The sequence below is a fragment of the Cricetulus griseus genome, chromosome 2 (assembly GCF_003668045.3).
Source record: "Cricetulus griseus strain 17A/GY chromosome 2, alternate assembly CriGri-PICRH-1.0, whole genome shotgun sequence".
NCBI classification, from domain to species: domain Eukaryota; kingdom Metazoa; phylum Chordata; class Mammalia; order Rodentia; family Cricetidae; genus Cricetulus; species Cricetulus griseus.
The window spans coordinates 6,711,129-6,737,148 of NC_048595.1; the positions used below are offsets into that span (position 1 = coordinate 6,711,129).

Genomic DNA, 26,020 nt, shown 5'->3' on the forward strand with positions numbered 1-26,020 from the left:
AAGGGTGGTCCACGGGTGGGAGTGGGAGCCGTGCAAGCCCGACAGCTTTTGTTGGGTCCCCGGAAGCCATGTGGAATGCTGTACGCAGTGGGAACTGGGAAGATGGGGAGGGGAAACAGAACTGGTGAGAGAGCTCGGAGTAATGCAGTGCAACAGAGACAAGAGACCGCACAAACAAACAAACAAACAAACGAACGAACGAGCACACGTAATTAATTCTCTTAACGACGACGACGTGCTTCCCCTGTGTCTAGCTGGCTGGCCTAGAACTTGCTATGTAGACCAGGCTCAGAGGTTCATCCACCTCTGCCTTCTGGCTAATTTAAAAAAACAAAAACAAAATAAAAAAAAACCTCCAAAGCTACACAGAGAAACCCTGACTCGAAAAACCAAAAATAAATAAATCAAGACCAATTCAAACGCTGTAAATTAAAAAGGGAAACCCCTGAAAGGAGTAGAACTAGCTGTTTGTGTGGCTGAATCCAGGGGCTCAAAGGTATCCTGGGGTGAGGGAGGAGGTGCTGGGGGGGGCAGAGAGCTGACCCAGCAGTTAAGAGTGAATACTGTCTTACAGCAGGCCAGGTTCAGTTTCCAACACCCATGTCAGATGGTTCATAACCGCTTGTAACTCCAGGTCTAGGGGATCTAGACCTCCTAGGGCACCCACTGGCAGTCATGTGTTCATACCTACCACAGCCATGCACACACACTCATCCTTTAAAGAGAGAACCACAGCCATGCACACACACTCATCCTTTAAAGAGAGAGACCTTAGTTCCCTCCCCATCATTATAGAAACAGGGATGATGGCGCATGCCTCCAAACCCAGTACTTGAGAGAGAGCAATGGAGGACGAAGCTCCATGGGAGGACAAGCCTGGGTTTTGTTTTTTGAGACAGGGTTTCTCTGTATAGCTTTGGAACCTGTCCTGGCACTCGCTCTGTAGACCAGGCTGGTCTCGAACTCACAGAGATCCTCCCGCCTCTGCCTCCTCGGTGCTGGGATTAAAGGCGTGTGCCACCAACACCCAGCTGTATCTGTAGAGTCTTCATTCGTCCTTGCTGCCACCTCACAGTCAATTGGGAAAGGAAAGGTTGCATTCTACCACTGCTCTGTTCCCGAGAAGTGTGTTGTGGGGTGACTATGCAATGATGCTTTAAACTCCCTTATGTGTGTCTTTGGCAGTGTCTGTCCTCGAGTTCTGTTGGGTGTGTGCCTGGGCATGGACTCTGATTGGCTTGGTCCCTGGACACAGGTGGGCTCCGTTCCAGTAGCGCCCAACCACTGTGCATTCTTGAGGTAGTTATGGACTTGCTTCTCTCTTTCTGTCATATCCTACTAGAAAAGGAAGGGTCTAGCCTTCTCCCAGGGAAGAGAGAAGGGGTTCCCCGTTTCTCCTGTCTCGATGATGGGCCGTGCATACCGTGGGGTCTTCCCCATGGTTATGACTTCATTCTCTGGCGCCAGCTGGGTAAATGGCAGCTGAACCCTTCCTTTCCACAGGGTGGAGGGGCAAGAAAGTAAAGTGTTTGCTTTCCTCAGACCCGGATCCTTGGGTAGGCTCCTCAAAAACACAGGCCTCTGTGTTCACGTGACTGAAAGCACCCTGGCTTCCCAAGCAGTCTAGCATCATAGATGGAGCCCCCAGATTCCTGACTGTACCCCCTTCCCCATTTTAAATAAAAAAGGAAGACTTTGGCCTCAGAAAGAGGAACCCCAAGTAGGACGTGGTTTCACACTCAGAGGAAGTGGCACTGGAGGCAGCATGATGCTGGAGCAGCCACTAGCTGTTGTCCAGCCCAGTTAGCACCACCATCTAAAGGATATCTCTCAGAAACCAAACATGTCCTTTAAATCCGGAAGAATGTGACCTTGTGGTGGGCACGGAAATTCTACCACAAAAATTCTGTTTTGTTTTGGTATTGGGCTCCAGTTCATGGCCTCAGGCATGCTAAGCATGGTGTTGTATCCCTTGGCCACACACCCCCAACTCGGAAATCTTTTTTGTAGTCCAGGATGGCCTTGAACTTGCAATGTAGTAACTGAACTCCTGATCTTCCTGCCTCTGTCTGCCAAGTGCTAGGGTTACAGATGTGCACACCCAAGCCCAGTTTGTCCGTGTGGTGCTGGGAACTGAATGCAGGGCAGCATTGTGGATGTAGGCAAGTACTCTACCAATGGAACCACACCCTCTGCCTAGAAGTTCGAGATCTCTCTCTCTCTAAGAATAAAATAGTCTGGGCACAGTGGTGGCTCACACCTTAGTCCAGCATTCAGGAGGCAGAGGCAGGCCAATCTCTGTGAGTTTGAGGCTAGCCTGGTGTACACAGTGAGACCATCTTAAAAAACAAAATAATAAAAATAAAAAACAATAAAATGTTTGCCCTGAGGTGGTAGCACACACCTTTACTCCCAGCACTCGGGAGGCAGAGGCAGGCGGATCTCTGAGTGTGAGGCCAGCCTGGTCTACAGAGTGAGTTCCAGGACAGCCTCCAAAGCTACAGAGAAACCCTGTCTCGAAAACCATCTTTAAAAATGGTGAATAAATTTGATTGTATAAGCATTAACCCTTCTGCTTACTGCTTAGCTTGAAACTAGAAATCATAGCGTCCCCCACCCTCACCCTAGGCTGGTGGGGGCAGCAGAAAGAATGTGAAAGCCCTAGGGGTGGTGAGGGGGTGCTGGAGGGGTGGTGAGGAGGGTGGGGAGGAGTGCTGTGAAATGTTGTTTTCTTGATATGACGTGGTTGTTGTATCCATGAATGCACAGCCGCAGCCAGTTACTTGCATAAGACCTGCACAAGATTGGGTCTGTCTGCATCCCATCGGGCCAGGCAGCCTGAGGCCGTGAAGACCCACTAACCTGGAAGTTTAAAACACACAGGACATTCTAGGGGTTGCTTGTGGATACAACACTAGTAATAAGAGTATAAAAACATTCATGCAAATGATAAGTGGCTGGGTTGCAGATTGCGGGGACCTAGAAGGGGAAGGCTGGTGGTGGTGGGGAGGGATTTGGTGACCGGGAGGGTGGGTGGCACACACTCTCCTTGTGTCCTGTTATGTGTAATGTTTTGTTATTACTGTGGGACTGTGTTGGGGGCAGGGGATGACGGAGGGGTTGGCATGACACATACTGTAAATTCTTAGATAAAGTTGTTTATTCCCCCCCCCTCTCTCTCTCTCTCTCTCTGTGTGTGTGTGTGTGTGTGTGTGAGATCTCATGGACCCCAAGCAGGTTTGAACTCCTTGTCAGCACCCTTCACCTCGCAAGTATTGGACTTGTAAGTAGGCCTGGCTAGTCAAAGCTGTTTTAAGCTAATTGGTTTCTGGCTAGAAAGTTTCTAAGAGTTGCAGACTTTGGTCTTCATTTCTCAAATGTCTGGCCATTCTTCCTGTGTCCCCCTCAGGGTCATCTGTTGGCCATAATGTGGTGTTTTGGCTTGTGACAAGTCCATCTGTAATGAGAGTTACCTCAGCCCAGAGAGTGGTCTAAGGTGGTGGCACAAACCACCTAGGCAGGATGTGTGTGGCAAGCTTTGTGTGTCCCCCTGCAGCCCAGATCTGGCCATCCACTTTCCAAGGTCCCTGTCCAGCCCAGCATGGCTGGCTCATTCTGTCTTTGCCTTTCCCTCAGGACAGCGGGCCTCAGAGCAGTAAGGCAACAGAATGCCCCCTGGGGTGGACTGCCCCATGGAGTTCTGGACCAAAGAAGAGAGCCAGAGCGTGGCTGTTGACTTCTTGCTGCCCACAGGGGTCTACCTGAACTTCCCGGTGTCCCGAAATGCCAACCTCAGCACCATCAAGCAGGTACAGCCTCCACCTTAAGGCCAGTCCTCAAACGGTGATGTTTACACACAGAACCCCTGGGTGTAAACTGTATATGTGTGTGTCAGCCAGAGGATAGCCTGGGCTATCATTTCCCACATGCTGTACACCGTGTTTTTGTTTTCTTTGGGTTTTTGATACAGGTTTTCACTGGAGTAGGCTAGGCTGTCTGGCCAGCAAGTCAAAAGGAGGTACCTTCTCAGCTTCTTTAGCATTGGGATTACAGAAGAGTGCCAGCACACCCCACGGCTGTTTTGTTTGAAGATTTACTTATTTTGCTGGGCTGTGGTGGCACCTGCTTTTATTCCCAGCACTCAGGAGGCAGAGGCAGGCAGATCTACACAATGAGTTCCAGGCTGTCGAACAGAGAAAGTCTGTCTTGAAAAACAAAACAAAACAAGATTTAATTATTTTTTTCTTTTTTATTTAAATTAGAAACAAGCTGCTTTTACATGTCAATCTCAGTTCCCTCTCCCTCCCCTGCCCCCCCCCCCCCCGATTTAATTATTATTTTCTGTGTATCCACTATGTGTGTGCCTGGTGCCCACCAGGGGCTAGAATCCCCTGAAGCTGGAGTTACAGATGGTTTCGAGCCACCATGTGGTTGCTGGGAACTGAACCCAGGTCCTCTGGGAGAGCAGCCAGTGCTCTTAACTGCTGAGTCATCTCTCCAGCCCCCCACCCCCACCCCTTTAGTTGTGAGTTGTGAGGGATTGACTCAGGTGAAGTGATCGCTTTGCTCTTCACCAGCTGAGCTGTCACCCGAAGCCCTCAGATGTGAATTTTACTTACAAGATAAAATTTCTAAGAATTGTTTAAAAACCTGTGGTTAACTCCACTTATCATTCCAAAGCCAGCTTCCCCTTCGTCAGCAAGCATTTCCCTTCACTAGATTACTAGATTGCGAGCCAGAGTCGAGGCTGCCTCTCTCTGGCTGGGCTCTCATCCCACCCATGAGTGTGCGGTCTTTTTGGAACCACTCTTTCTACAGTGCTTAAGAGCCTTGTGGCCTATTCCTAATTAGAGCTGTCGACACCACAGAGAGCACCGTTGTTAGAAAGGGGTTTGGGTTTTATTGAGTCATTTTCAGGGTGACTTGCTGAATCCAAACACGGCACACACCTGGATTGCATTTGGTAGTTGCTGTCTGTGACTTGGAAAGGGCTTGTGTGAACCCACTAAGTGTGGCATTTACTGGGTTAGGAGTTGAGCTACCAAAGGCTGAGACCTTATCTCAGAATTTTTGTTTTGTTTTTTTTAGACAGGGTTTCTCTGTGTAACAGAGCCCTGGCTGTCCTGGAACTCTCTGTAGACCAGGTTGGTCTTCAATTCACAGAGATTTCCTGCCTCTGCCTCCTGAGTGTTGGGATTGCGCCACCACGCCTGGCTCTTACCCCAGAATTTTAAAAGCCATAAATGGAAAGAAGGAAAACCAGCTATAGAAGTAAGAATTGTGTGGTCTCCCTGCTTTCCTGAGCCATTTCCTTTAATATTAATTTTTCCCACTAAGAAAACAATATAGACACATTAAAATTTAGGAAAGTAAGAAAAAGCACGTTTTGGGGTGTAGCTCAGTTAGTTAGGGAGCTTGCCCAAAATGCACGATGTCCTGGGTTCAAATCCCAGCACATCCTGTAATCCCAGCATTAGGAAACTGGAAGTTCAGAAGGTCTGGGTCCTCCTCAGCCACACAGTGAGTTCAAGGACATGCTGGTCTCTTGTCTCAAAAATGAAAGGTGGGCTGGAGAGATGGCTCTACTAAATTGAACTCTGACCTCCACACATGCACCAGCACATGTGTCCTCTTGTAACACAATAAACAAACAAATAACTAAATGATACTTAAAAACAGGGAAAGAAGAAAAATAACTGCCCATGATAGAGTCAGATGAGGCCATTACCAGCAATATCTGGACTAGTTCCTGGTTTTGTTTTTTACTAAAAATTTTAGGTTTATTTATTTGCTTGTGTATGTATCTTGCATGTATGTGTGTGCCATGGTATGCATTTGGAGATCAGAGGACAGCTTGCAGGAACCTGGCGGCATCTTCTATCATGTGTGTTCTGGGGACCAAGCTTGTGCTGTCAGGCTTGGTGACAAAGTGTGTCTACCTGCTGTGCCATCTTGCTGGCCCCCAACTCGTGTTATACCTGTGCTTTGAGTCTTAGGAAAATTCTGGTGATGAGCTTTTGTATCTCTCTCTCTCTCTCTCTCTCTCTCTCTCTCTCTCTCTCTCTCTTTTCTGAGACAGGGTTTCTCTGTGTAGCTTTGTAGCCTGTCCTGGAACTTGCTCTGTAGACCAGGCTGGCCTCGAACTCACAGAGATCCACCTGCCTCTGCCTCCCGAGTGCTGGGACCAAAGGTGTGTGCCACCAATGCCCGGCTTCCTTTTTTTTTTTTTTAAGATTTATTTATTTATTGTGTGTACAGTGTTCTGTCTGCATGTATGCCTGCAGGTCAGAAGAGGGCACCAGATCTCACTACAGATGGTTGTGAGCCACCATGTGGTTGCTGGGAATTGAACTCAGGACCTCTGGAAGAGCAGGCAGTGCTCTTAATCTCTGAGTCATCTCTCCAGCCCGTGTCTCTCTTTTTATAAAAAGATTTTTTAATGTGTATGATTTTTTTTTTTGCATGAAAATGTATGTGTGTGTACCATGTATGTGCTTGGAGCCCACACAAGCCAGTAGAGGGTGTTGGGTCCCCTGGGACTGGAATTGGGGTGGGGGTGAGCTGTCATGTGAGTGCTGGGAACTGAACCCAGGTCCTCTGCAAGAGCAACAAGTGCTCTTAACCTGGAAGCCATCTCTCCAGCCCCTTGTATCTTTTTTTTTTTTTTTTTTTTCTGAATGGACATTGTAACACCTTGATGTTGGCTACAAACCTGATATAAATACACTGCAGTTTGGCAGTTCAGGCCTGTAGTCGCAGCACTTAGGAAGCAGAGGGAGAGGAATGACAAGCTGATGAGTAGCCAGGTCTACAAAGTGAGTGAGCATAGTGATCTTCTGGGGGTGTTCAAAAGTCATACCTGGTTGTCACTCTGGGTGGCCAAAGGTCATCTGTGAGCCCCTTGGAGGAGATGTGGGACCCACTGCCCTGCCCCCAGGCTCAGCTAACCCTGTCACCCTGCACAGAGAACAGAGACAGGAAGTTTATTGGCATGTGGCCAGTCCTCAGGGTGTGAACTTTTGTCTTGGGGGTCTCCCTGTCTTTGGGGCTCACTGTGACCCTCTCTCCCAGGTGCTCTGGCATCGCGCACAGTATGAGCCTCTCTTCCACATGCTCAGTGACCCTGAGGCTTATGTGTTCACCTGTGTGAACCAGACAGCCGAGCAGCAGGAGCTGGAGGATGAGCAGCGGAGGCTGTGTGACATCCAGCCCTTCCTGCCGGTGCTGCGCCTGGTGGCCCGGGAGGGTGACCGGGTGAAGAAGCTTGTCAACTCCCAGATCAGCCTTCTCATTGGCAAAGGTATACTCTCGGGTGAGAGCTGCCGAGGCTGACCCCACGTGGCCTGGCACTGCGCCGACCTCCCCCTCCTCCTGCATCCCCACAGGTCTCCATGAGTTTGATTCCCTGCGGGACCCAGAGGTGGATGACTTCCGCACTAAGATGCGCCAGTTTTGCGAGGAGGTCGCTGCTCACCGCCAGCAGCTGGGCTGGGAGGACTGGCTGCAGTATAGCTTCCCCCTGCAGCTGGAGCCCTCGGCACGGAGTTGGCGGGCTGGCATACTGCGTGTCACCAACCGAGCCCTGCTGGTTAATGTGAAGTTCGAGGGCAGTGAGGTGAGCCGTGGCTTCAGAGCCCTAGGGATGCTAGCCATGCCCCTGAGGGACTTTTCCCCCTGAGGGAAATCCAAATCTTCCAGTTCCTTCTCCCAGTAGCAGAAGCTGGCATTTGCCAGGCCTCCATGCATACTGAAGAGCTTAGCTGGTTTTCTCGCCAGGCAAATTTGGAGTTATTTTACTTGTCTGAATGTTTGTCTCATGTATGTAAGTGTGTGACATGCACGTCTAGTGACTGCAGAGGACAGAAAACAGCATCCTCAGATTCCCTACAACTGGAGTTAAAGATGCTTATGAGCTACCACCTGGGTGCTAATAACCAAGCAAACACTCAAAGAGAACTGTCTCTCACCAGGCAGATTTGACAGTGCAGAGTGACCCCTCGGTGTCAGCCGCCCCCCTCCACACACACAACCCAATGTTTTCAGTGAACACCTAGACATGTTTTAGAGGTGGGGCGCTCTCACAGGCAGGCCTGCCTCTGTGCCCCAGAAGCCACAGGGACTACAGAGCAGAAGGCTGACACCCTTCTCCCTACAGGAGAGCTTCACCTTCCAGGTATCCACCAAGGACATGCCCCTGGCACTGATGGCCTGTGCCCTCCGAAAGAAGGCCACGGTGTTCCGGCAGCCTCTGGTGGAGCAGCCTGAAGACTATGCCCTTCAGGTGAACGGGAGGCATGAGTACCTCTATGGCAACTATCCACTCTGCCAGTTTCAGGTGAGCCCCTCCTCTGTGCAGTATCCCTGCCGCCTGCATGTGGCCCCAGGAGCATCAGGGGGAACCGGGTTTAGCCTCTCTGACCACACTGACAAAGCAGGCCTTTGTAGTCACTGTGACAGCATCCCTTTGCTGAACTGGTCCTCTGTGAGCATGAGGAGGAACCCCATCTTTCGGGGGAAGCAATAGGAGGCCCCTCGTGAGGTTTGGGATAGGCAGTATCCGCTTGGGGAGTTTCTGGTAGCTGGTTGTCCAGGAAATGGGTGGGGGCCACCCATCCTCACGCTGCACCTCCACCCCAGTACATCTGCAGCTGCCTGCACAGCGGACTGACCCCTCACCTGACCATGGTCCATGCCTCCTCCATCCTTGCCATGCGGGATGAGCAGAGCAACCCTGCCCCCCCAGTCCAGAAACCACGCACCAAACCTCCCCCAATCCCTGCTAAGAAGGTGAGACAATGTACTTCCTTCCCTGTGTGCCCCCCCCAGTCAGCTGGGAGGCACCACAGGAGGGTTGGGGGGCCCTTGGTGGGTGATCAGTGTCCTGTTGGGATTTGTGAGAACTGCAGGGCAGCCTCCTGTGTCCTCTTGTGGGTCTTAGGGGTATCGGGGGCCCTTGTGCATCTGCACAACGGGCTTTCTGGTAGAAGACAGTGTTGGGGACAGGTGTCTGAGATTGCCACCAACCCTGCCTCCCTACTTCCCCAGCCATCCTCTGTGTCCCTGTGGTCCCTAGAGCAGCCGTTCTGCATTGAGCTGATGGAGGGCAGCAAGGTGAATGCCGATGAGCGGATGAAGGTAAGGGTCCCGGGCCAGGTGACCCAGCCACTGTTTGCTATACAAACAAGGGTGGTTGTGGCCAGGACGGGTGGCAGCGGCAGTGGCAGCGGAAGAAGAGTGGGAAGATGTCACACGAAAGCCACCTGACCACATTACCCAGCATCCCTGACTGGAGTGGTTGTAAGCCGCTTCAAAACAGGAAGAGGGGAGCGGGGTGGGCCAGCCAGCCAGAGACTGATTCGTGGAAACCAGGCAGAGCCGATTTCTGTGTATTTGACTTTGGTGGAGGTTGTGGGGATGAAAGGTGTCTGGGGAGGTGTGAGGTGCATCTGGTCAAGGTCTGCCTGCAGCATGGACGGGTAGCTGCCTCATCCCCTGGGGCCTGAGCTACCGTTGGGTTGTGACGATAGTGCAGGGGCTCTGTGCTCTTTGGCTTAAAAAAAAAAAAAAAAAAAAATCCACAAGCCTCGCATCCCCGTTTCTTAGCACTGCCTTCCAGGTGGAGGCATTAGTGTTCCATTTGTGGAACGGGAAGCCCACAGAGAGGCTGGGAGCCCTTCTTAGCACCATAGTTTTACAAGTTTGGAGGGCTGGCTACCTGTGTCTGGAATGATCAATGGTGGCACTCCTGCGTAGGAGCCCTAAGATGCAAAAAGGCAAGCAGTCAGCCTCAGGATGACAGAGCCAGGGAGCCCTGGAGTTACCAGCTCCTGTCCCCAAAGAAGCTGAGGCCCGGAGTGGACGGGACATGCCTTGAGATGTCAGTGCACAGTCTGTGTGGCCTCCCCTGCCCCATGACTTCTTGTCCTACTTGGCCAGTGGCTTTCCCTCTGAGGAACAACCCCCCCACCCCCCAGGAGGAAGTAGATTCAGAACTACTTAAGAATGAGGACATTTGAGGAGCACATTGGTGGGAGAAGCTGACGAGGGAAGGGCCTCTGCTCCCCTTACTCTGTGTGGCACCCCACCCCCAGCTGGTTGTGCAGGCCGGGCTCTTCCATGGCAATGAGATGCTGTGCAAGACCGTGTCCAGCTCAGAGGTGAATGTGTGCTCAGAGCCCGTCTGGAGACAGCGGCTGGAGTTTGACATTAACATCTGTGACCTGCCGCGCATGGCTCGGCTCTGCTTTGCGCTCTATGCTGTGGTGGAGAAGGCTAAGAAGGCGCGTTCCACAAAGAAGAAATCCAGGAAGGCGGTAGGTGGTGGGGTGGGGGAACCTGGGCCTTCCTGCAGTGCCCCACAGGCAGGTAGGCTGAGGACAAGGGGCCTGGGGGACGGAAACCCTAAGCCTCTCCACCACCACACCCACTGTAGGGATGGATAGCTTGTCAACAGCCTGCTTGGGACTATCCGCTCCGGACCTGCAGCCCCTTGGGCTTTTGCAGGCAGCTCCCTGGGTAGAGAGTGTCCTCAATGGGACCAAAGGGCCTGGGGCAACTATGGCCTCGAGTGGCTGCGCCCCCAGTCACGCTTCTAGTATGTCAGCTGACCCTTGTCCTTCTAGTGCATGCTGGGAGCTGAACCAAGTGCTGGGATCTGGCTCCCATTTCTCTGGCAGCCAGGAGCAGGGATACAGGCCTTGCTGGGTTTGCCACTAGGACAAGGCAGTTGGTTCTCCTGCTTCTCAAACAGGGTCTTTCCTTGAGTCTTCCTGGGAGTCCTCCCTTGGAGTCCAAACCCCTTCCCCCACTGGGCCTTCAGGTTTGTCTACTCTGAGGTCAGCAAAAGGGGCTTTCGTGACTGGCCCTTACCCACTGATGTCATTCACAGGACTGTCCCATTGCCTGGGCCAACCTCATGCTGTTCGACTACAAGGACCAGCTCAAGACTGGGGAACGCCGTCTCTACATGTGGCCCTCTGTCCCAGGTGGGCCCAGCCCCAGGGGAACGGCTAGCAGCGGGGGAGGTCCCAAAGCCTGTGACCTCACACATACAACTCCATCCGTCCTGTCCCCGTGTTCAGATGAGAAGGGAGAGCTGTTGAACCCTGCGGGTACAGTGCGCAGTAACCCCAACACGGAGAGTGCCGCGGCCCTGGTCATCTTCCTGCCTGAGGTGGCTCCCCACCCTGTGTACTTCCCTGCTCTGGAGAAGGTTGGTGACAGCCCTGTCCTTCTAGACCAGTGGATCCAAAGCCTTCCTAACACTGCGACACTTTAATACAGTGTTGTGGTGACCCCAACCACAAAATTATTTTCATTGCTACTTTATAGCTGTAATTTTACTACTGTTATGAATCATATTGTAAATATCTGTGTTTTCTGACAGTCTTAGGTGACCCCTGTGAAAGGGTCATTTGACTCCCAAAGGGCTTGAGAACCATTGTTCTAGACCTTTCTGGGTCCAGTTCTACAGTTCTTCAAAGAGTAGACCCTGGCCACCCTGGGATTTGCCCCTTGCTAGGGTATATGTCATTATGCCAATTCAGGGGCTTCCAAGAGCCATTTTGGCCGCCACTGGGTAATGTCTTGTGTGGGAAAGCCACTCCTGGATTCAGGTGTACATAGATGTCCTGCTTTGGGGACCTTCAGGGGCTGCCCCAAATCCAGGATATTGAGAGCCAGACACTTGTTGCAGATCCTGGAGCTGGGGCGTCACGGGGAGCAGCGTGGCCGCATCACAGAGGAGGAGGTGAGCTCAGGTCCTGGAAGTGGGAGCTGGAATCGGTATTGAGCAGAAGGCCTCACCCTGTGTGCCCTTCAGCAGCTGCAGCTGCGTGAGATCCTGGAGCGGCGGGGGTCTGGGGAGCTGTACGAACACGAGAAGGACCTGGTGTGGAAAATGCGTCACGAAGTCCAGGAACACTTCCCAGAAGCACTGGCCCGCCTGCTGCTGGTCACCAAGTGGAATAAACACGAGGATGTGGCCCAGGTGAGTACAGAGGGGAGTCCGGGGAAAGAGCCAGGGGCAGACGGACAGCCGCGCCCACCGCCCACCTGACCACCAAGCTATCCCAGATGCTCTATTTGCTGTGCTCCTGGCCCGAGCTGCCTGTGCTGAGCGCCCTGGAACTGCTGGACTTTAGCTTCCCCGACTGCTACGTGGGCTCCTTCGCCATCAAGTCCCTGCGGAAGCTGACGTGAGTCCTGGCCGGGTGCTACCTCTGGGGACACAGACGCTCTTCTCTTCAGAAGGCAGCTTTGCCCCAACTGCCGGGAAATGGGTACTGGGTTGGGATGAACCTGGCCTCTGCCTCCTACTCTACCAGCTGTGACATCCCTCTCTCCACAGGGATGATGAGCTTTTCCAGTACCTTCTGCAGCTTGTGCAGGTGCTCAAATACGAGTCCTACCTGGACTGCGAGTTGACCAAATTCTTGTTGGATCGAGCCCTGGCTAACCGCAAGATCGGCCACTTCCTCTTCTGGCACCTCCGGTAGCTGAATACACCCCAGCCTGCTCCTTGGAAACCCCACGAGGACCACAGGGAAGGGAGGCCTCAGGCTCACTGGCCTCATGTTTCTAGCAAGCCCAGATGTTCTGGGTGCCCTGGGTCCCACCCCAGCTGGGGAGGGGAAGTGGGGTAAGGTACAGGGCAAGACTCAGTACTATATTTTTTTCCAGCTCTGAGATGCATGTACCGTCCGTGGCCCTGCGTTTTGGCCTCATCATGGAGGCCTACTGCAGAGGCAGCACACACCACATGAAGGTGCTGATGAAGCAGGTAAGGCTTGGGCCAGGCTCTATTTCTATGCTTTTAGAATGCTGTGTCTGTCCCTTCACACACACACACACACACACACACACACACACACACACACAGTTAAGACTTGGGCCAGGCTCTGCTTCTACACTTTAGAATGCTCTGTCTGTGCCCTGATACATACACACACACGCACACGCACACGCGCACACACACATGCACGCACACACGCACGCACAGCCCCCCACCCATCCATCCATCCTCCCATCTGAGGCTGGCACATCCACCACTGCCTTTTTACTGTCACCACCAGGGGGAAGCACTGAGCAAGCTTAAGGCACTGAATGACTTTGTGAAGGTGAGCTCTCAGAAGACCACCAAGCCCCAAACCAAGGAGATGATGCATATGTGCATGCGCCAGGAGACCTACATGGAGGCCCTGTCCCACCTGCAGTCTCCGCTGGACCCCAGCACCCTGCTGGAGGAAGTCTGGTGAGCCCCGTGCCTGGCCCCACCAGGGCGCCTCCCACCCCTCGGGCCCGCGGAGGAGCGCCTGTCGACCCCCCTCTCTGGCCCGCAGTGTGGAGCAGTGCACCTTCATGGACTCCAAGATGAAGCCACTGTGGATCATGTACAGCAGCGAGGAGGCGGGCAGTGCTGGCAGCGTGGGCATCATCTTTAAGAATGGCGACGGTGAGCAGGCGGGCTGGGGACCTGCCGAGGCCGTGTCCATCCCGAGGGGTGCTCCTGGAGAAATGAAAGGAAAATTTATCCTGGGATCTAAAGGCCAACACACGTGGGAAATGCAGAACCTACCAGACACTTGTGGTCCCCTTCCCTCACGACAGACCTCCGCCAGGACATGCTGACTCTGCAGATGATACAGCTGATGGACGTCCTGTGGAAGCAGGAGGGCCTGGACCTGAGGTGGGGGCCTGCCCCCCCATCATATCATTACCCTGTCAGCTGGGAAAGGGAGGGGCTGCTCTCGGTACAGGGAGACAACAGAAAGCTAGGAGAGGGCAGGGAAGGCGCGCAAGCGTCCACCTTGCTCCCTCTGCACGTCTGGCCTCCTGCTGCCATCTTAGGAAGCAGCAGTCTTTTCCCAAGTCATCATCTTGGGATGCCAGTGGTGGAGACTCCCCAGTTCCCCTCCTCAGCAACCTGCGTGTGGCATCCCCTGTGGCTATTTGGAATGCGTCCCCAGGGACAGCCTTTGGTGGTGACATTTTGTCGGCTCGCCTCCCCTTCACATAGGATGACCCCCTATGGCTGCCTCCCCACTGGAGACCGCACGGGCCTCATTGAGGTGGTCCTCCACTCGGACACCATTGCCAACATCCAGCTAAACAAGAGCAACATGGCGGCCACGGCTGCTTTCAACAAGGACGCCCTGCTCAACTGGCTCAAGTCCAAGAACCCCGGGTAGGTTTCAGGCCTTCTCCTTTCTGGGGGGTGTGATGTGGGAAGGCTCGGCCTATCAGAGAGGTAAGAGAAAGGTCTGTGACGCTCTCTATTTGGCTCCGCTGTGGGGCCAGTCTGGGTCAGCAAGGCTGTGCTCATGTGCCGGTTGATGCCACTCAAAGCTTAAGGCTTCAGGAAATCCACCGTTCTGAGTGGGTTTGAGTGGCCTCACCTGATAACCTAGCATAGTCTGCATGTGTTGCTTGGGACACCTCAAACCATCTGGGACTTATGCCAAGCCTGGAGGGTCTCACGTGGATTCCATTGAAGGCCTGTGAGCCTTACCGCTCCTCCTGGCCTCTGCTTATGTAGTAGGTCAGCCATTCAGTGTTCATGAGCAGTGGGGGACAGGTTCAAGGCCAGGGACGTATCCTAGGCCTAGGCTCTGGAAGAGGGTGCACTCTGCCTTCTGTTGAATGAAGAAGTGAGCCGAAGGGCTAGACTCAAGAGCGAGAGAAGCAGCCTCCACCTCCAGAAGAAGGAGCTGCAGGATGGTGTGGCCATGACCTTTGATCTTCCCCGCTCAGGGAGGCCCTGGATCGAGCCATCGAGGAGTTCACCCTCTCCTGTGCTGGCTACTGTGTGGCCACATACGTGCTGGGCATTGGTGACCGACATAGTGACAACATCATGATCCGGGAGAGTGGGCAGGTAGGGAGGTGTGGGGGGGGTGGCTTCCCCAGGGCAGCCTAACCTCCAGTCCTGGCCTGCTGGCCCCTCAGCCCTGTATTAGGTATCCCAGACGATGCTATGAGCCCCGCCGGTGTCGTCTTTGCCCGGGACTCTTGGCAACTGCAGCTCTATGTTCTCTGTAGCATCTCTTCCCTCCTCCCTGGGTTCTTGGGGCTCGGCTCCGGCTCACGCCAGGCTAGGGCTCCACTCTTGAGCCATACCCCTGGTCCCACCTTTCTGGCTTCTCATTCTGTGTCGTTCCCTCCTCAGCTGTTCCACATTGATTTTGGCCACTTTCTGGGGAACTTCAAGACCAAGTTTGGAATCAACCGTGAGCGAGTTCCCTTCATTCTCACCTATGACTTTGTCCACGTGATTCAGCAGGGGAAGACCAATAACAGTGAGAAATTTGAACGGTGAGGGCGCCGCCACTGGTTATCTTCCCTGGACAACAGGGACCCTGGGTGAAGGGACAAGGATGGGGGGCAGCTGTCTCCTGTCCCCTCCCGCGGGGGTGGCCTTCTGTAGGAGGCAGGGTGAGCAGGTCAGCCTGAGCAACTAGGGCCTTTCGTACAGCCATCACTGCAACAGCAGCTCAGGGGAAAGTGCAAACAGGCCCTCTGGCCCTTGGACTGGGAGTAGCAGAGAAAATCCAGAACCTCACCTGGCCCACCTCCCTCACCTGCAGGTTCCGTGGCTACTGTGAACGAGCCTACACCATCCTACGGCGCCATGGGCTGCTCTTCCTCCATCTCTTTGCCCTGATGCGTGCTGCAGGTCTGCCTGAGCTTAGCTGCTCCAAAGACATCCAGTATCTCAAGGCAAGTATCCTTGTGAGTCCCCCATTGCTGTGAAAAAAACCCACAACCAAAAGCAACTCAGGGAGGAAGGGGTTTATCTCAGCTTATAGCTGTAGTCCACCATGATGGGAAGTCAAGAGAGGACCATGGCTTGCTCAGCCTGCTTTTCTTTTCTTTCTTTCTTTCTTTTTTTTTTTTTTTTTTTTTTGCTTGAGACAGGGTTTCTCTCTGTAGCTTTGGAGGCTGTCCTGGAACTAGCTCTTGTAGACCAGGCTGGTCTGGAACTCACAGAGATCCACCTGCCTCTGCCTCCCGAGTGCCGCAGCCTGCTTCTTATACAATCTGGGACCACCTGCTCGGGGGTAGCACCATTCACAGTGGGCTGGGCCACCTCACCGCCTCACAGACTTAGCTACAGGCAGCCTGGTGGAGGCAGTTCCTCGGTTGAGGACTCTCAATCCCACATGACTCTAGTTTGTGTCGGGTTGACAAAAAACTAACCAACAACTCAAGCCAGGGTTGAGTCTCTAGGGCTCTCTGCTTCCCAAGGCCTGCCCATTGGTGGACTTCTTGGGGGTACGGATGCTGTCCTAGCAGTGGGGTCTGGTGGGAAGTGGCCAGAGTGGTCCAGTTCACTGGGCTTAGTTGTGCTGGGTTGAGATATGGTAACCTCCTTAGTCAATCCACATGTCCCTCATAGGTGTCTTCACATGAGTGCACGCGCACACACACACACACACACACACACACACGCACACATGCACACACAATGCACGCGCACACTCACATGCACATGCACCTGTGTTTAATCTGTGTGAGCTAAGGTTTCTTCTACACCTTACAAAATACTTCCTTCCCACACTGTGGTAAGCAAGTGGAGCAGAGTGAGGCGGTGACAGACCACAAAGCTAGCTAGGGCATTCCCTGAAGGCCACCTAGCACTCTAGGGCTTCTGGCTCCAGACTCTTTCGGCATCTGAGTCAATGGTGGGCTGGGTGGGACATCAGGGCCTGGGGTCTGAGAAAAGAGCTTTCCCTTTGAGAGAGAATTTAGCATCCCATGAGGTGTCGGTCAGTACAGAGAGCGCAGGGCCCCTCAATGTCACTCTGCTGTGATGTTTGCCCAGGATTCTCTGGCGCTAGGGAAGACAGAGGAGGAGGCGCTCAAACAGTTCCGGGTGAAGTTCAATGAAGCCCTACGGGAGAGCTGGAAAACCAAAGTCAACTGGCTGGCACACAACGTGTCCAAGGATAACAGGCAATAAGGGGCCCTCTCCTCTCCTGGTTGCCACACAGTGGTTCCCTCCTGGCTCTCAGCCCTAGAGGTCAGTCCTGGGGACCAGGCATGCTCAGTGGTCATCAAAGAGGCCCCGACACCTGAACTGCTCCTCACGGGGAAGAACCACACAGTTGCCTCTTGTTTACACTGGTTATTTATTTATGACTCAATGTTTAAGGGACAAAACAGCCATAAACAGAACTGTCTTTGTGGAAGGGAGGGGCACTGTCCTCTTGAGACACCCCCACCCCCACCCCAGTCAGCACTGTAAGCAGCGCCTTGAGGATTACGCCCCTAGTCTTCCAACCTGTGGATCTCGGCCCAGCAAAGACAGTTGTTCTTGGGGCCTTCTCCCCAGGCTCCCCAGCAGGCTGCCTGGAGCAAGCCTGGCAGTCACCTGGTGCCTCCCGTCCAGACAGGACAGCTCAATCCTCTGCTCACCTCCGCCACCTTTTGTGTGGCCCACCTTTGGCGACCTCCACCAAGGCAACCTCTACCAACCAAGCCTCCAGCAGCTCCTGAGGAAACCAGGAGCCAGAGCACCCTCTAGACTCAGGCACACTCGCTCTGCACTGCTCAAGTGACCTCTTGGATATGGGGACAGCCTCACCTTTTATTTTCGGGTAAGAAAATAATAGCCAAACTATGTACAGAACTCTACAGCTGGGGAGAAGGACCCAGCCCCCGCTATGTCTTGTTACGTGCCAGGCCTCAAACACTCAAAAACTGGAGACTGATTTAGCTCAGTGTGGTCACCAGTCAAGACAGAGCCCTGTCAGAATGGAGCCCTGTGTAGTGCGTATGAGCCACACCCAGAGGCAGCTTTGTGGAAGGGCAGGATTGATCTCTCGTAGAGCTGTCCCCCCCACCCAGATAGGCATCTGGGGAGCCAGGTCTGCAGTGAGAGCAAGAATTGAGTGTTCGAGAAACCCAAAATAGTCAGGGCTTTTATCCTTGAAAAGGAATGGATCAGAACGAGGCTAGACATGCAGGTCTGACCCTCTTTCTCGGGCTTCCCAAAGTCATGTTGGCAATGGAGCCAGGCACCTGGGCTTTTAGAAGAAGCTCAGTGACCTGGGGACACAGCTCAGTGACAGGCATGTCATGTGCTTACAATGTGCCATCCCAAGCACATCCTGATGTACCGACTGCCACCTCAGGACCTGGACCTCCCGGGAGCATTCTGAGACTTGCAGAACCACCACTGCTGTGTTGCCAGCAGTCCAGGTGCCAGCTCCCCCATGCTGATGAGCTGAGGGTCCAGCAGCTTACTGTATCTTTTCAAAGTACCTGTTTAGTCCATAATAGCTGAAACCCTCCATCTGCCCCAGCAATTCTGATAGGAAATGAGCTCGTGTGTGTGTGTGTGTGTGTGTGTGTGTGTGTGTGTGTGAGCGCGCGCGCTCACGTGCGTGTGTATACGCTCGCATGTGCCCTTGCGTGTGAGTGTGCGTTTGTGTGTGTGTCAAGTTATTTATTGAAACGACTCTAGGTGCTCCTGGTATGGCTGCAGACTGTACACACCCAGCCTTTGAGTTAGGTGTGTGGTCTGTGCACCTGGCTGTAAGAGTATTTTCTATTTTTTTAAGTCATTTTGTGTTTGTGTGGGGAAAGTGGATTTCCTTTCACTGATGTGGGCTGAGACATTTGTGCGACCTTGACATGACAGGTAAAGACATGTGAAAAGAAATAAAAGCATTTTTATGTTCTTACATTCTTGGCTGGGAATTCGGAACAGTGCTTGCCTGGAATGGGTGTGGTGGGCACCTGTAATCCCAGCACTGACCAGGCAGGCAGGAGGATTGCTTTACGCCAGCCCTACAAGGGCTATGTAGCAGACCTTGTCTCAACCATCACCCCCCCACACACACCAAAAGTGACAGAACAGACCCCACTCAGGCTAGAGTTAGAACCAGAACTTTATTATAGTGCATACATTTCCTGACCTACACATCTTAAAGGGGACAGACACTGCACATGAAAATGTCCCTCTCCACATTAGTCTCTTTCCACCATCTAATAGAACAGCTACAGGGACAGGACATGGGAGGGTGGCCACAGACAGCACCGCCGTCAGCATCCTTAAGACGAGCAGCGAGGGCCAGAGATTTCCCGCTGGAGAAGTCTCAACCGTGATTGTAGTGACAAGCTGAGTGCTGTGTGGGTTTAGACTGCTGTATCCTACCTTGCCACCAAGCAGCAAGACTCCTAGCTCCTGGAGCTTGGGTCTTACCCCACACCCTGACAGTGAGGGGGCATCCCATGGGGCCTCTGGGGAGGAGAGAAAACAGACTGTTTTGGAACATTCTAGCACTTTGTCTTTGGGCCTCAGGCTCTCCTTTTGGATGCTGTAGTGTAGACTTGCTCAGGCCTGTCTTCAAATCAAGGAACCTGACTGTCTTGCAGAATTGCTGTCATTTCCCCTGAGCTGAACGTTTTCACCAACAGGGAGACACAGTTAATAAGCAGAAACCACAAGGCTGCACAGCGAGGTGCCTCCGGTCACAGGAGTGTATGAGAGGCCAGGGACTGTGGCAACTAACTACCTGGCTCTTTCCAGCCTCCACTGTGGTCAGGGTGCTCAGGTCTGGTCTCCCAAGCAGCACTGGAAGCCAGCAAGGGCCACAGTGGCTTGGACCTCTCCAACCTGGTTTCTTGTGAGAAAGGTGGAAGAGAGGAGAGAGTTTCTCCTGGGCCTGCGTTGATAACTCCACTTTACATTCCTGTCCTGGACTATACTAGCACAGAGGACACAGAATCCCAATTTATTTACAAAATATTAAAAAGTCAGTTGGTCATCTACATATTAACCCCCATTCTCCCACTTTATACATGCACTAGTTCGGAAAAAAATAAAAACTTTTAAGAATAAAGAAAAATGATTACCGGGTGGGAGTGAATTTTTACCCTTTGTCAGCAAGTCCACTGCAGCTTCTGGAAGCTGGAGGTGTCCTCTCCCGACTGATGGGGGACTACAGCCACATGTGGGCCACTGCACCCAGATGTGGCCAGGGAGGAAGTGCCAGCTCCTAGTGTACTGTGTACTGCACGTGTGATGGGCGGGGCGGGCAGGGGGCGGAGCCTATGGTCCCACACCAAGCACAGGCGATGTTCAGCGATGGGGGGAGGGGTCTGCAGACCTGCTGGCCAAAATGATTTTGTACATCGTGGACCCGTGGGGCTGGGAGATGGCTAGGAGAGAGTTCTGCAGAGCAGGTGTCAAGGCGTGTGTTTAGTAGCTGAGCGTGGAGTCGTCCCATTCGAGCTGCTGCTGTCGGGTTGCGTTCTGACCATCCCCAGGGCCACCTTCCTCCTCCTCGCTGCTCTCTGACTCGGCACTAGTAATCTCCTCCTCCTCCTCCCCATCTTCACTCTCCTCCTCCTCCTCCTCCTCCTCCTCCTCCTCACTGCTGTGCTGGTCCTCATATGTCTGGGGAAGAGAAGATGGTGTCAGTCTTGCGGGTGGCCCCGTCACCTCATGTCCACCTTCTAGAAGCCACAGAGGTAGAAACGACTAACTCTACAGCGACAGAGGAACTGAGCAGCCCTGGAGTTGCCTCACGTGACGTGCTCGCCAGCAACCCGAATCCATGCACAGGGAGGGGGCGCTCGGTGCTGAGGGATGGAGCTTCATCCTGTTACACCAGAATCATCTTGGGGTAAAGGAGCAGAGAGCACCAACTGCCTACTCATGCTCATCAGTGTGACCTTCAGCAAGGTCTCTGAGCCTGGGTCTCCTCAATTGAAGATGACCCCCTAATGTCGCAGAGCACATGACACAGGTACAGGGCACAAGGGGCCATGGCTCCACGGGTCTCGTCTGGGGGCCCCTCTGCACCTACCTCCATGGGGTTTACGGTGATGGTCAAGGCAGAGTCGTCCCAATCCATCTCATTCTCCTTCCCTGTGTCCTGGTCCCGCATGGTTCGCTGGTGTGCAGCTCGGATTCGAAACACCCCCAGGATGATCATGAAGACCAGGAAGCTGACACACACCACAATCACAACAGTTGCTGTGCTGGGGACAACTGCCAAGAGATTTGAAGACCGGACTCACCTTTAGTGACACTGCTTACGGGACAGCCACCCCACCCTTGGCCTCCTAAACCACTCACGATCAGAATGTCTGAGGGCTTCACCTGACCCCCTCAAAGACTAGGAGGAAACACCGCAGCAGCCGGGTTTGCTCACGAGCTTGTCTGTGTGTGACACTACGGGGTTAGCTGACAGGCAGTGGCTGTGAGCTGGGCTGACAGCCAGGTTTAGTGGGGGCACCCATCTGGACCCCACAGCATTTTGACCCATGTACTTCCCAATAGTCCTACCGGCAAAAGGGTGAGGACTGGCCAGATTGTGACCAGACAGGTCAACAAAGGAGCGATGTTCAGGGTGGACGAACTGTGGCTGGGCAGCCATGTGGTTAGCGTGTTCCACAGGGTTGGCTGTGTGGATCACATTCACCTGCAGTGGATGAAAAGAAACCACTAAGGCTGGCGTCCCAAGTGTACCTGACAGGCAAACATGGAGTCAGTCACTGGCGAAGCCGTGCTGCTCCCAGTGACCGGAAAAAACCAAATGTAAGAGCCTGTCAACTGGTGTCATGGTGCTCGTCTAATGGTTTATTTATAGTGAAGCTTATAAAAGAACACATTTACATCAGCGAAGAAAACAAACCCAGATAACTTGGGAAATGCTCGGCATAGACCACTTCCCAGCCTGGCCACAGGAGAGACACCTGTCAGCCTTCTGAACTGAGCCGTGGCCCACCGCTTAGGTCATGGTGGAGACAGTGGGCTGCTCGGGACAGCTGAGTCTGTTTCTCCAGCCCACAGAGGTCCTGGTTGGTAAAGTCGGCTGCAGCAGAGGCTGCTGGAGCTTTCAGAGCTGAGTGAGCTGTCCTCCAGTTGCTGTGACCTCAGAGTGACCATGGCCGTGTTAGCACCCACCCAGCTGGTGACCCAACTTCACCCTCCACAATCAGGGATCCAACACGGCTTCTTTCACATACAGAACCCAAGGAACAACCATGTCCCTCCTAAAGAGTACACACTCTCTCTACTGTTCTCCAAGCCTGCATGTCTACCGCGCGGGCTGACCACAGTGTGAACAAAACCACCCCTGGTCTGGGCCTGTAGGGTTGCCACCATGAATGTCTGAAACCTTGGGGGTCCTGGACTCACCTCCACCTTGAATTCATTGCTGAGGTAGCGACCATTTAGTTCTGAACAAATGAGCTTGAACTTCCGGTCAAGCAGGGACCTGGTGTGCCAATTACGGTATCGCAGGAGGTGCAAAACCTCCTCATAGCTGGCCATGGTGTCCACACCTGTAGGGTGTTGAAGGTGAGTGGCCTAAGTGGAGCTTAGGTGGGTCCAGGTGGCTAACGTCATGCACTTGGGTCAGCTGAGCCAATGGCCACAAGTTGGTGGCTTTCTGAAGCAAGTCAGAGCATGTCTCCATCCAGGGGCATGTGCTGTTAAGTGCCTAGCCCACCCTGCATGAGGCCCATCCCACGTGTCCCCCGTCTCCCCCCCCCCCCCCCCGTGGGGAAGGGCACCTGTGTAAAGTGAATGCTACTCCACATCTGCAGGCAGGCAGAGCCTTCCCTTCCCTTACTCCCTGCTCAGCCCCAGCCCCTCACCTGTAAAGACCACGCCCAGGTCAGAGTGGCTCGCTTCAATGCCCTTCTGCTGGAGGCGGGCCATATCCACCTCCAGGCTCTCCTGCTCTGGGTTCAGCTCCTCCCCTTCCACTGTGACCTCGCAGGTGTCCAGGTCATGTACAATTTCTTCTGACACCAGGGACTCTTGAACTGCAGAAATAGCAGAGGCTATGGGGTGGGCAACGTCAGTCAACCCCAATCCCCAGCCATATCTCAGGCTCACAGTCAAGAGTCTAAGTGCTGAGACTACAGCAAGGAGTCACCGTCCAGACTCAGCGGCTGGGAGTGTACTCGGTGGTGGAGTATATGGCTAGCTCCCAGGCCCAGAAACAGCCCAGTCGATAAACAGCACCTAGTGAGTCCCCAGTAAGAATGGTGGGAATACTGTCCTCCTGCAGGCCGCCCCTCAAGCCGCATCTTAAAACCTGATGTCTAACTAGAAAGATGTACAGCCAAGTTGCAGAAACAGACTCAAGTACTGAAACATCAAAACCTCCAGAACCTCATGGAAAAAGGGCCCATGATGGGGCTGGCAGGCCCAGGCACGGCTGTTACCTGTGGGGTCCTCTGACCCGTCCCCCTCAGGCTCCACTTCTCTGGTGATGGTACTGATGATTCGAAGTTCAGGGAAGAGGGAAACACCCTCTGGGCTCTCAAACTCAGAAGCAGCCCGGGCAAAGTGGTGGACCCCACTCAGGCTGATCTTGGGCTCTTCTGGCTGCAGAACCATCACGTAGCCTTCAACTGGCGGCACCTCAATGCAAGCGGCCTCATTGAAACACCTATCAGAGAAGCAGGAAGGGTGGGGGGAGAAGGCTGAAGGCTTTGAGAGCTGTGCATGCCAGTTTGTGTAAGACTGAGGGGACACTCCAGGAACGCACTTCCAAAGCCTCACTCAGGCTTTGCAAACAAGGGATGAGTCACTTTCCCTTAGAGGGGAAAGCCAATCTAAGGGTACACACACTTTGTGCCAAGGGTCACTGCCACCAATCAGGACATACTTGACTGTGCTGGTGATTTTGAGCCTGCGGATGCCGGGTGTGGGGAACTGCCTCGAGTTCAGGTAGGAAACATGCTGCATGGCCTTATCGAGCTCTCCGACATCATCTCCCTCCAAGGTCAACACCGCCTGACTGGAGCTTGCATGGATCTGAAATCATCATACTGGAGTTGGGAACAAGGTCCCAACCGGGAAGAACCGAAGCCGGGAGAGACAGTGGAGTAGTCAGCCCGGACTGAGTCGCTGAGCTCTTAAGTCCCCATGAAGAAGACTCTCTACATAATAAAATCCTTTCACCCCACCCCAGGGTGGTGGTGGCGCACGCCTTTAATCCCAGCACTCAAGAGGCAGATGGATCTCTAAAGCCAGCCTGGTCTACTGAGCCAGGACAGCCAGGGCTACATCTCGAAACCCTGTCTCGAATAACAGGACCAAAAAATCCCTTCACCCCATTTCTGCCTTTCCCTGCATCCCCACTCTTAGCAGACCAGGCTAAGAGTGAGGTCAGACGAGCCCTTACCTGCACACCTCTGCCACCATCCTCGGGGACCTGCAGGTCCAGCCCCTCCTTGCAGGTGTATAGACAGTCAATCACTTTCTTATCTGCCAGTTTCCCAGAACGGATTGTGAGGCCAGCCAGGTTACCACGGAAAAACTGTGTCATGTGCAAGTCACCACCTTAGGAACAGGAGGAGGTGAGAAGTTAGGCTTGTAGCTACCAGGCTCCCGGTTATCTCTCATGGCTGTGTTACCAGTGGTGGCAGCTTGATGGATGGACATGCAAGTTAGTTCAGACCAAACCTGTTAGCCTTGCACTCTACATGGAAGCATAATGAAAAAATTAAATTGTTTATGATCATGCAAATGGTCTCAAGAGAGGAGGTTGGGGTGGGTGGGTTCCCTCACCCAGAGCCTGGATGCTCAGGGACCCCTTCTTATGCATCTGGCCACTCACCCAGGACCATCACCAAGGTGCCCAGGGACACTGCCTCCTTAGCCCTAGCCTGTTCAATCACTACCACCTACTCTGCTGAGCACACAGTGGGATGCTTTCCCTAACTCTGAGGACACAGGAGTGGGGGCCGGTGGGGAGGGGGTGGGGGAGACTAGATCACAAGCATGAACTCTGGGATGCTCAGAGTCCCCACATAAAAGCCTGTAAGGCCTTCTAGGGAGATTTGTGTGTGCGCATAAATGTGTACATGCATGTTCATATATGTTTGGGCACGTGTGTGCACGCGTGTGGGTAGACCTGAGGTTGATGCTGGAAAGCTTCCTCCATTGCTTGCCACCTTACTCGTGAGGCAGGCCTTGTGGTGAACCCAGAGCTTGCCTGTATAGCTAGTCTAACAAGGTAGCTTGCTCAGGCCATCCCTGTCTGCCTTCTGATCACTAGAACTACACGAGGGTGCCTGCCAGACTCACTTGGCATTTACGTAGGTGCTAGGGATCTGAACTCTCATCTCCACGCTCGCATGGCAGAAGCGCATTACACATGGAGTCACCTCTGCTCTCAGGAAGGGGTGACAGGCAGGGACAATGTAATGAAGAAAGCAAAACTCCAGAGGAGGGACCTTGACAGACCACAGCAAAGAGCCACAGTACAGCTGGCTTTTGCATTAATGAAGAACAGGACCCTGGCAGGGCAAGTCATCCCTAAGGATTGCTATTTCTGTTTAGAATTTAGTCTCAGTCAGGACAGTCCCATGGCTTAGCCACATGAGCACCAATGAAGTGGCCCCCAAACCCAGCTTGAGGAATTGTAGCGGGTGCCTCATGCAGTGGACTTGGGGAGCTGGAGGCACTAAAATCCTCACAAGTGCAGCGCATGAGGGTGTGCAGGGTTGACAGGGGCAGGAAGGGAAGTCCCGGGAGGCAATGGGGAAGCTCGATGCAGGCAAGCAGCTGAAACAGTGTCCAGGACCAAAATGCAATTTGCTCATCTCATGCGACATGTGGAATGAATCAATGTGTTATCTTTAAAGGAAACACTATAGTGAACAGGAGTGGGGGACATCCAGCAACCTGCAGAGGCCACAGTCACAGGCTCAGTCTCATTGCCACTTTCGACTCCTGAATACTCTGGAAAGCAAGACAGACAGCAGACAAGATGGCGAGGTTAGGGCTTCACACTGGACCTCAACAATCAGGTGACGAAGCAGCCAAACAGGAGCCCCAGAGAACAAAGTCCCTCTGGGACGTGTTTCACCTGGATTACACTTGGTGACCTTTGCCCAGAAGCGACCCCCGCCAATGCTTCATCTGAGGGTTTTTCTTTTATACACCATCACCCATTCTGCTTGCTGGGACACAAATCAGATTCAAATTAAGACAAATGCGGGCACACCAAATTCATTATCTGCTTGGCTGATGCTGCAGTGCATT

General features: G+C 53.3%; 2 protein-coding genes across 10 annotated transcripts in view; one reads left to right on the forward strand and one right to left on the reverse strand.

The window, feature by feature from the left end:
* The first annotated feature begins 3,656 nt into the window (after positions 1-3,656).
* Positions 3,657-18,882, forward strand: Pik3cd (phosphatidylinositol-4,5-bisphosphate 3-kinase catalytic subunit delta). Of its 6 annotated transcripts, none has more exons than XM_035439403.1 (22): positions 3,657-3,809; positions 7,072-7,312; positions 7,386-7,615; positions 8,156-8,335; positions 8,638-8,787; positions 9,046-9,135; positions 10,092-10,313; positions 10,889-10,985; positions 11,082-11,212; positions 11,696-11,749; positions 11,822-11,989; positions 12,076-12,197; positions 12,350-12,493; positions 12,682-12,781; positions 13,074-13,252; positions 13,341-13,453; positions 13,609-13,687; positions 14,018-14,185; positions 14,752-14,875; positions 15,167-15,312; positions 15,585-15,717; positions 16,823-18,882. In XM_035439403.1, exons 1-22 carry the CDS (start codon positions 3,669-3,671, stop codon positions 16,958-16,960), a joined length of 3,150 nt encoding a protein of 1,049 aa, XP_035295294.1. In that variant the 5' UTR covers positions 3,657-3,668; the 3' UTR covers positions 16,961-18,882. The 6 variants fall into 6 exon arrangements, with proteins under 6 accessions (XP_035295294.1, XP_035295295.1, XP_035295297.1 ...); XM_035439404.1 differs by having other exon boundaries at positions 7,072-7,300; positions 12,067-12,197; XM_035439406.1 differs by having other exon boundaries at positions 7,072-7,300.
* The window catches only part of Clstn1 (calsyntenin 1), a 61,425-nt gene continuing 54,280 nt past the window's right edge, over positions 18,876-26,020 (reverse strand). For 2 of the 4 annotated variants that reach the window (XM_027398277.2, XM_027398276.2), the window contains 9 exons: positions 25,661-25,717; positions 24,156-24,313; positions 23,637-23,785; positions 23,191-23,417; positions 22,615-22,785; positions 22,154-22,299; positions 21,299-21,434; positions 20,817-21,001; positions 18,876-20,404 (listed from right to left, as the gene is read on the reverse strand). In XM_027398277.2, the coding sequence (XP_027254078.1) occupies positions 20,207-20,404; positions 20,817-21,001; positions 21,299-21,434; positions 22,154-22,299; positions 22,615-22,785; positions 23,191-23,417; positions 23,637-23,785; positions 24,156-24,313; positions 25,661-25,717 (1,427 nt within the window). In that variant the 3' untranslated portion in view covers positions 18,876-20,206. The remainder of the gene's footprint in view (positions 20,405-20,816; positions 21,002-21,298; positions 21,435-22,153; positions 22,300-22,614; positions 22,786-23,190; positions 23,418-23,636; positions 23,786-24,155; positions 24,314-25,660; positions 25,718-26,020) is intronic. The other 2 variants (XM_027398279.2, XM_027398278.2) reach the window with 1 other exon arrangement.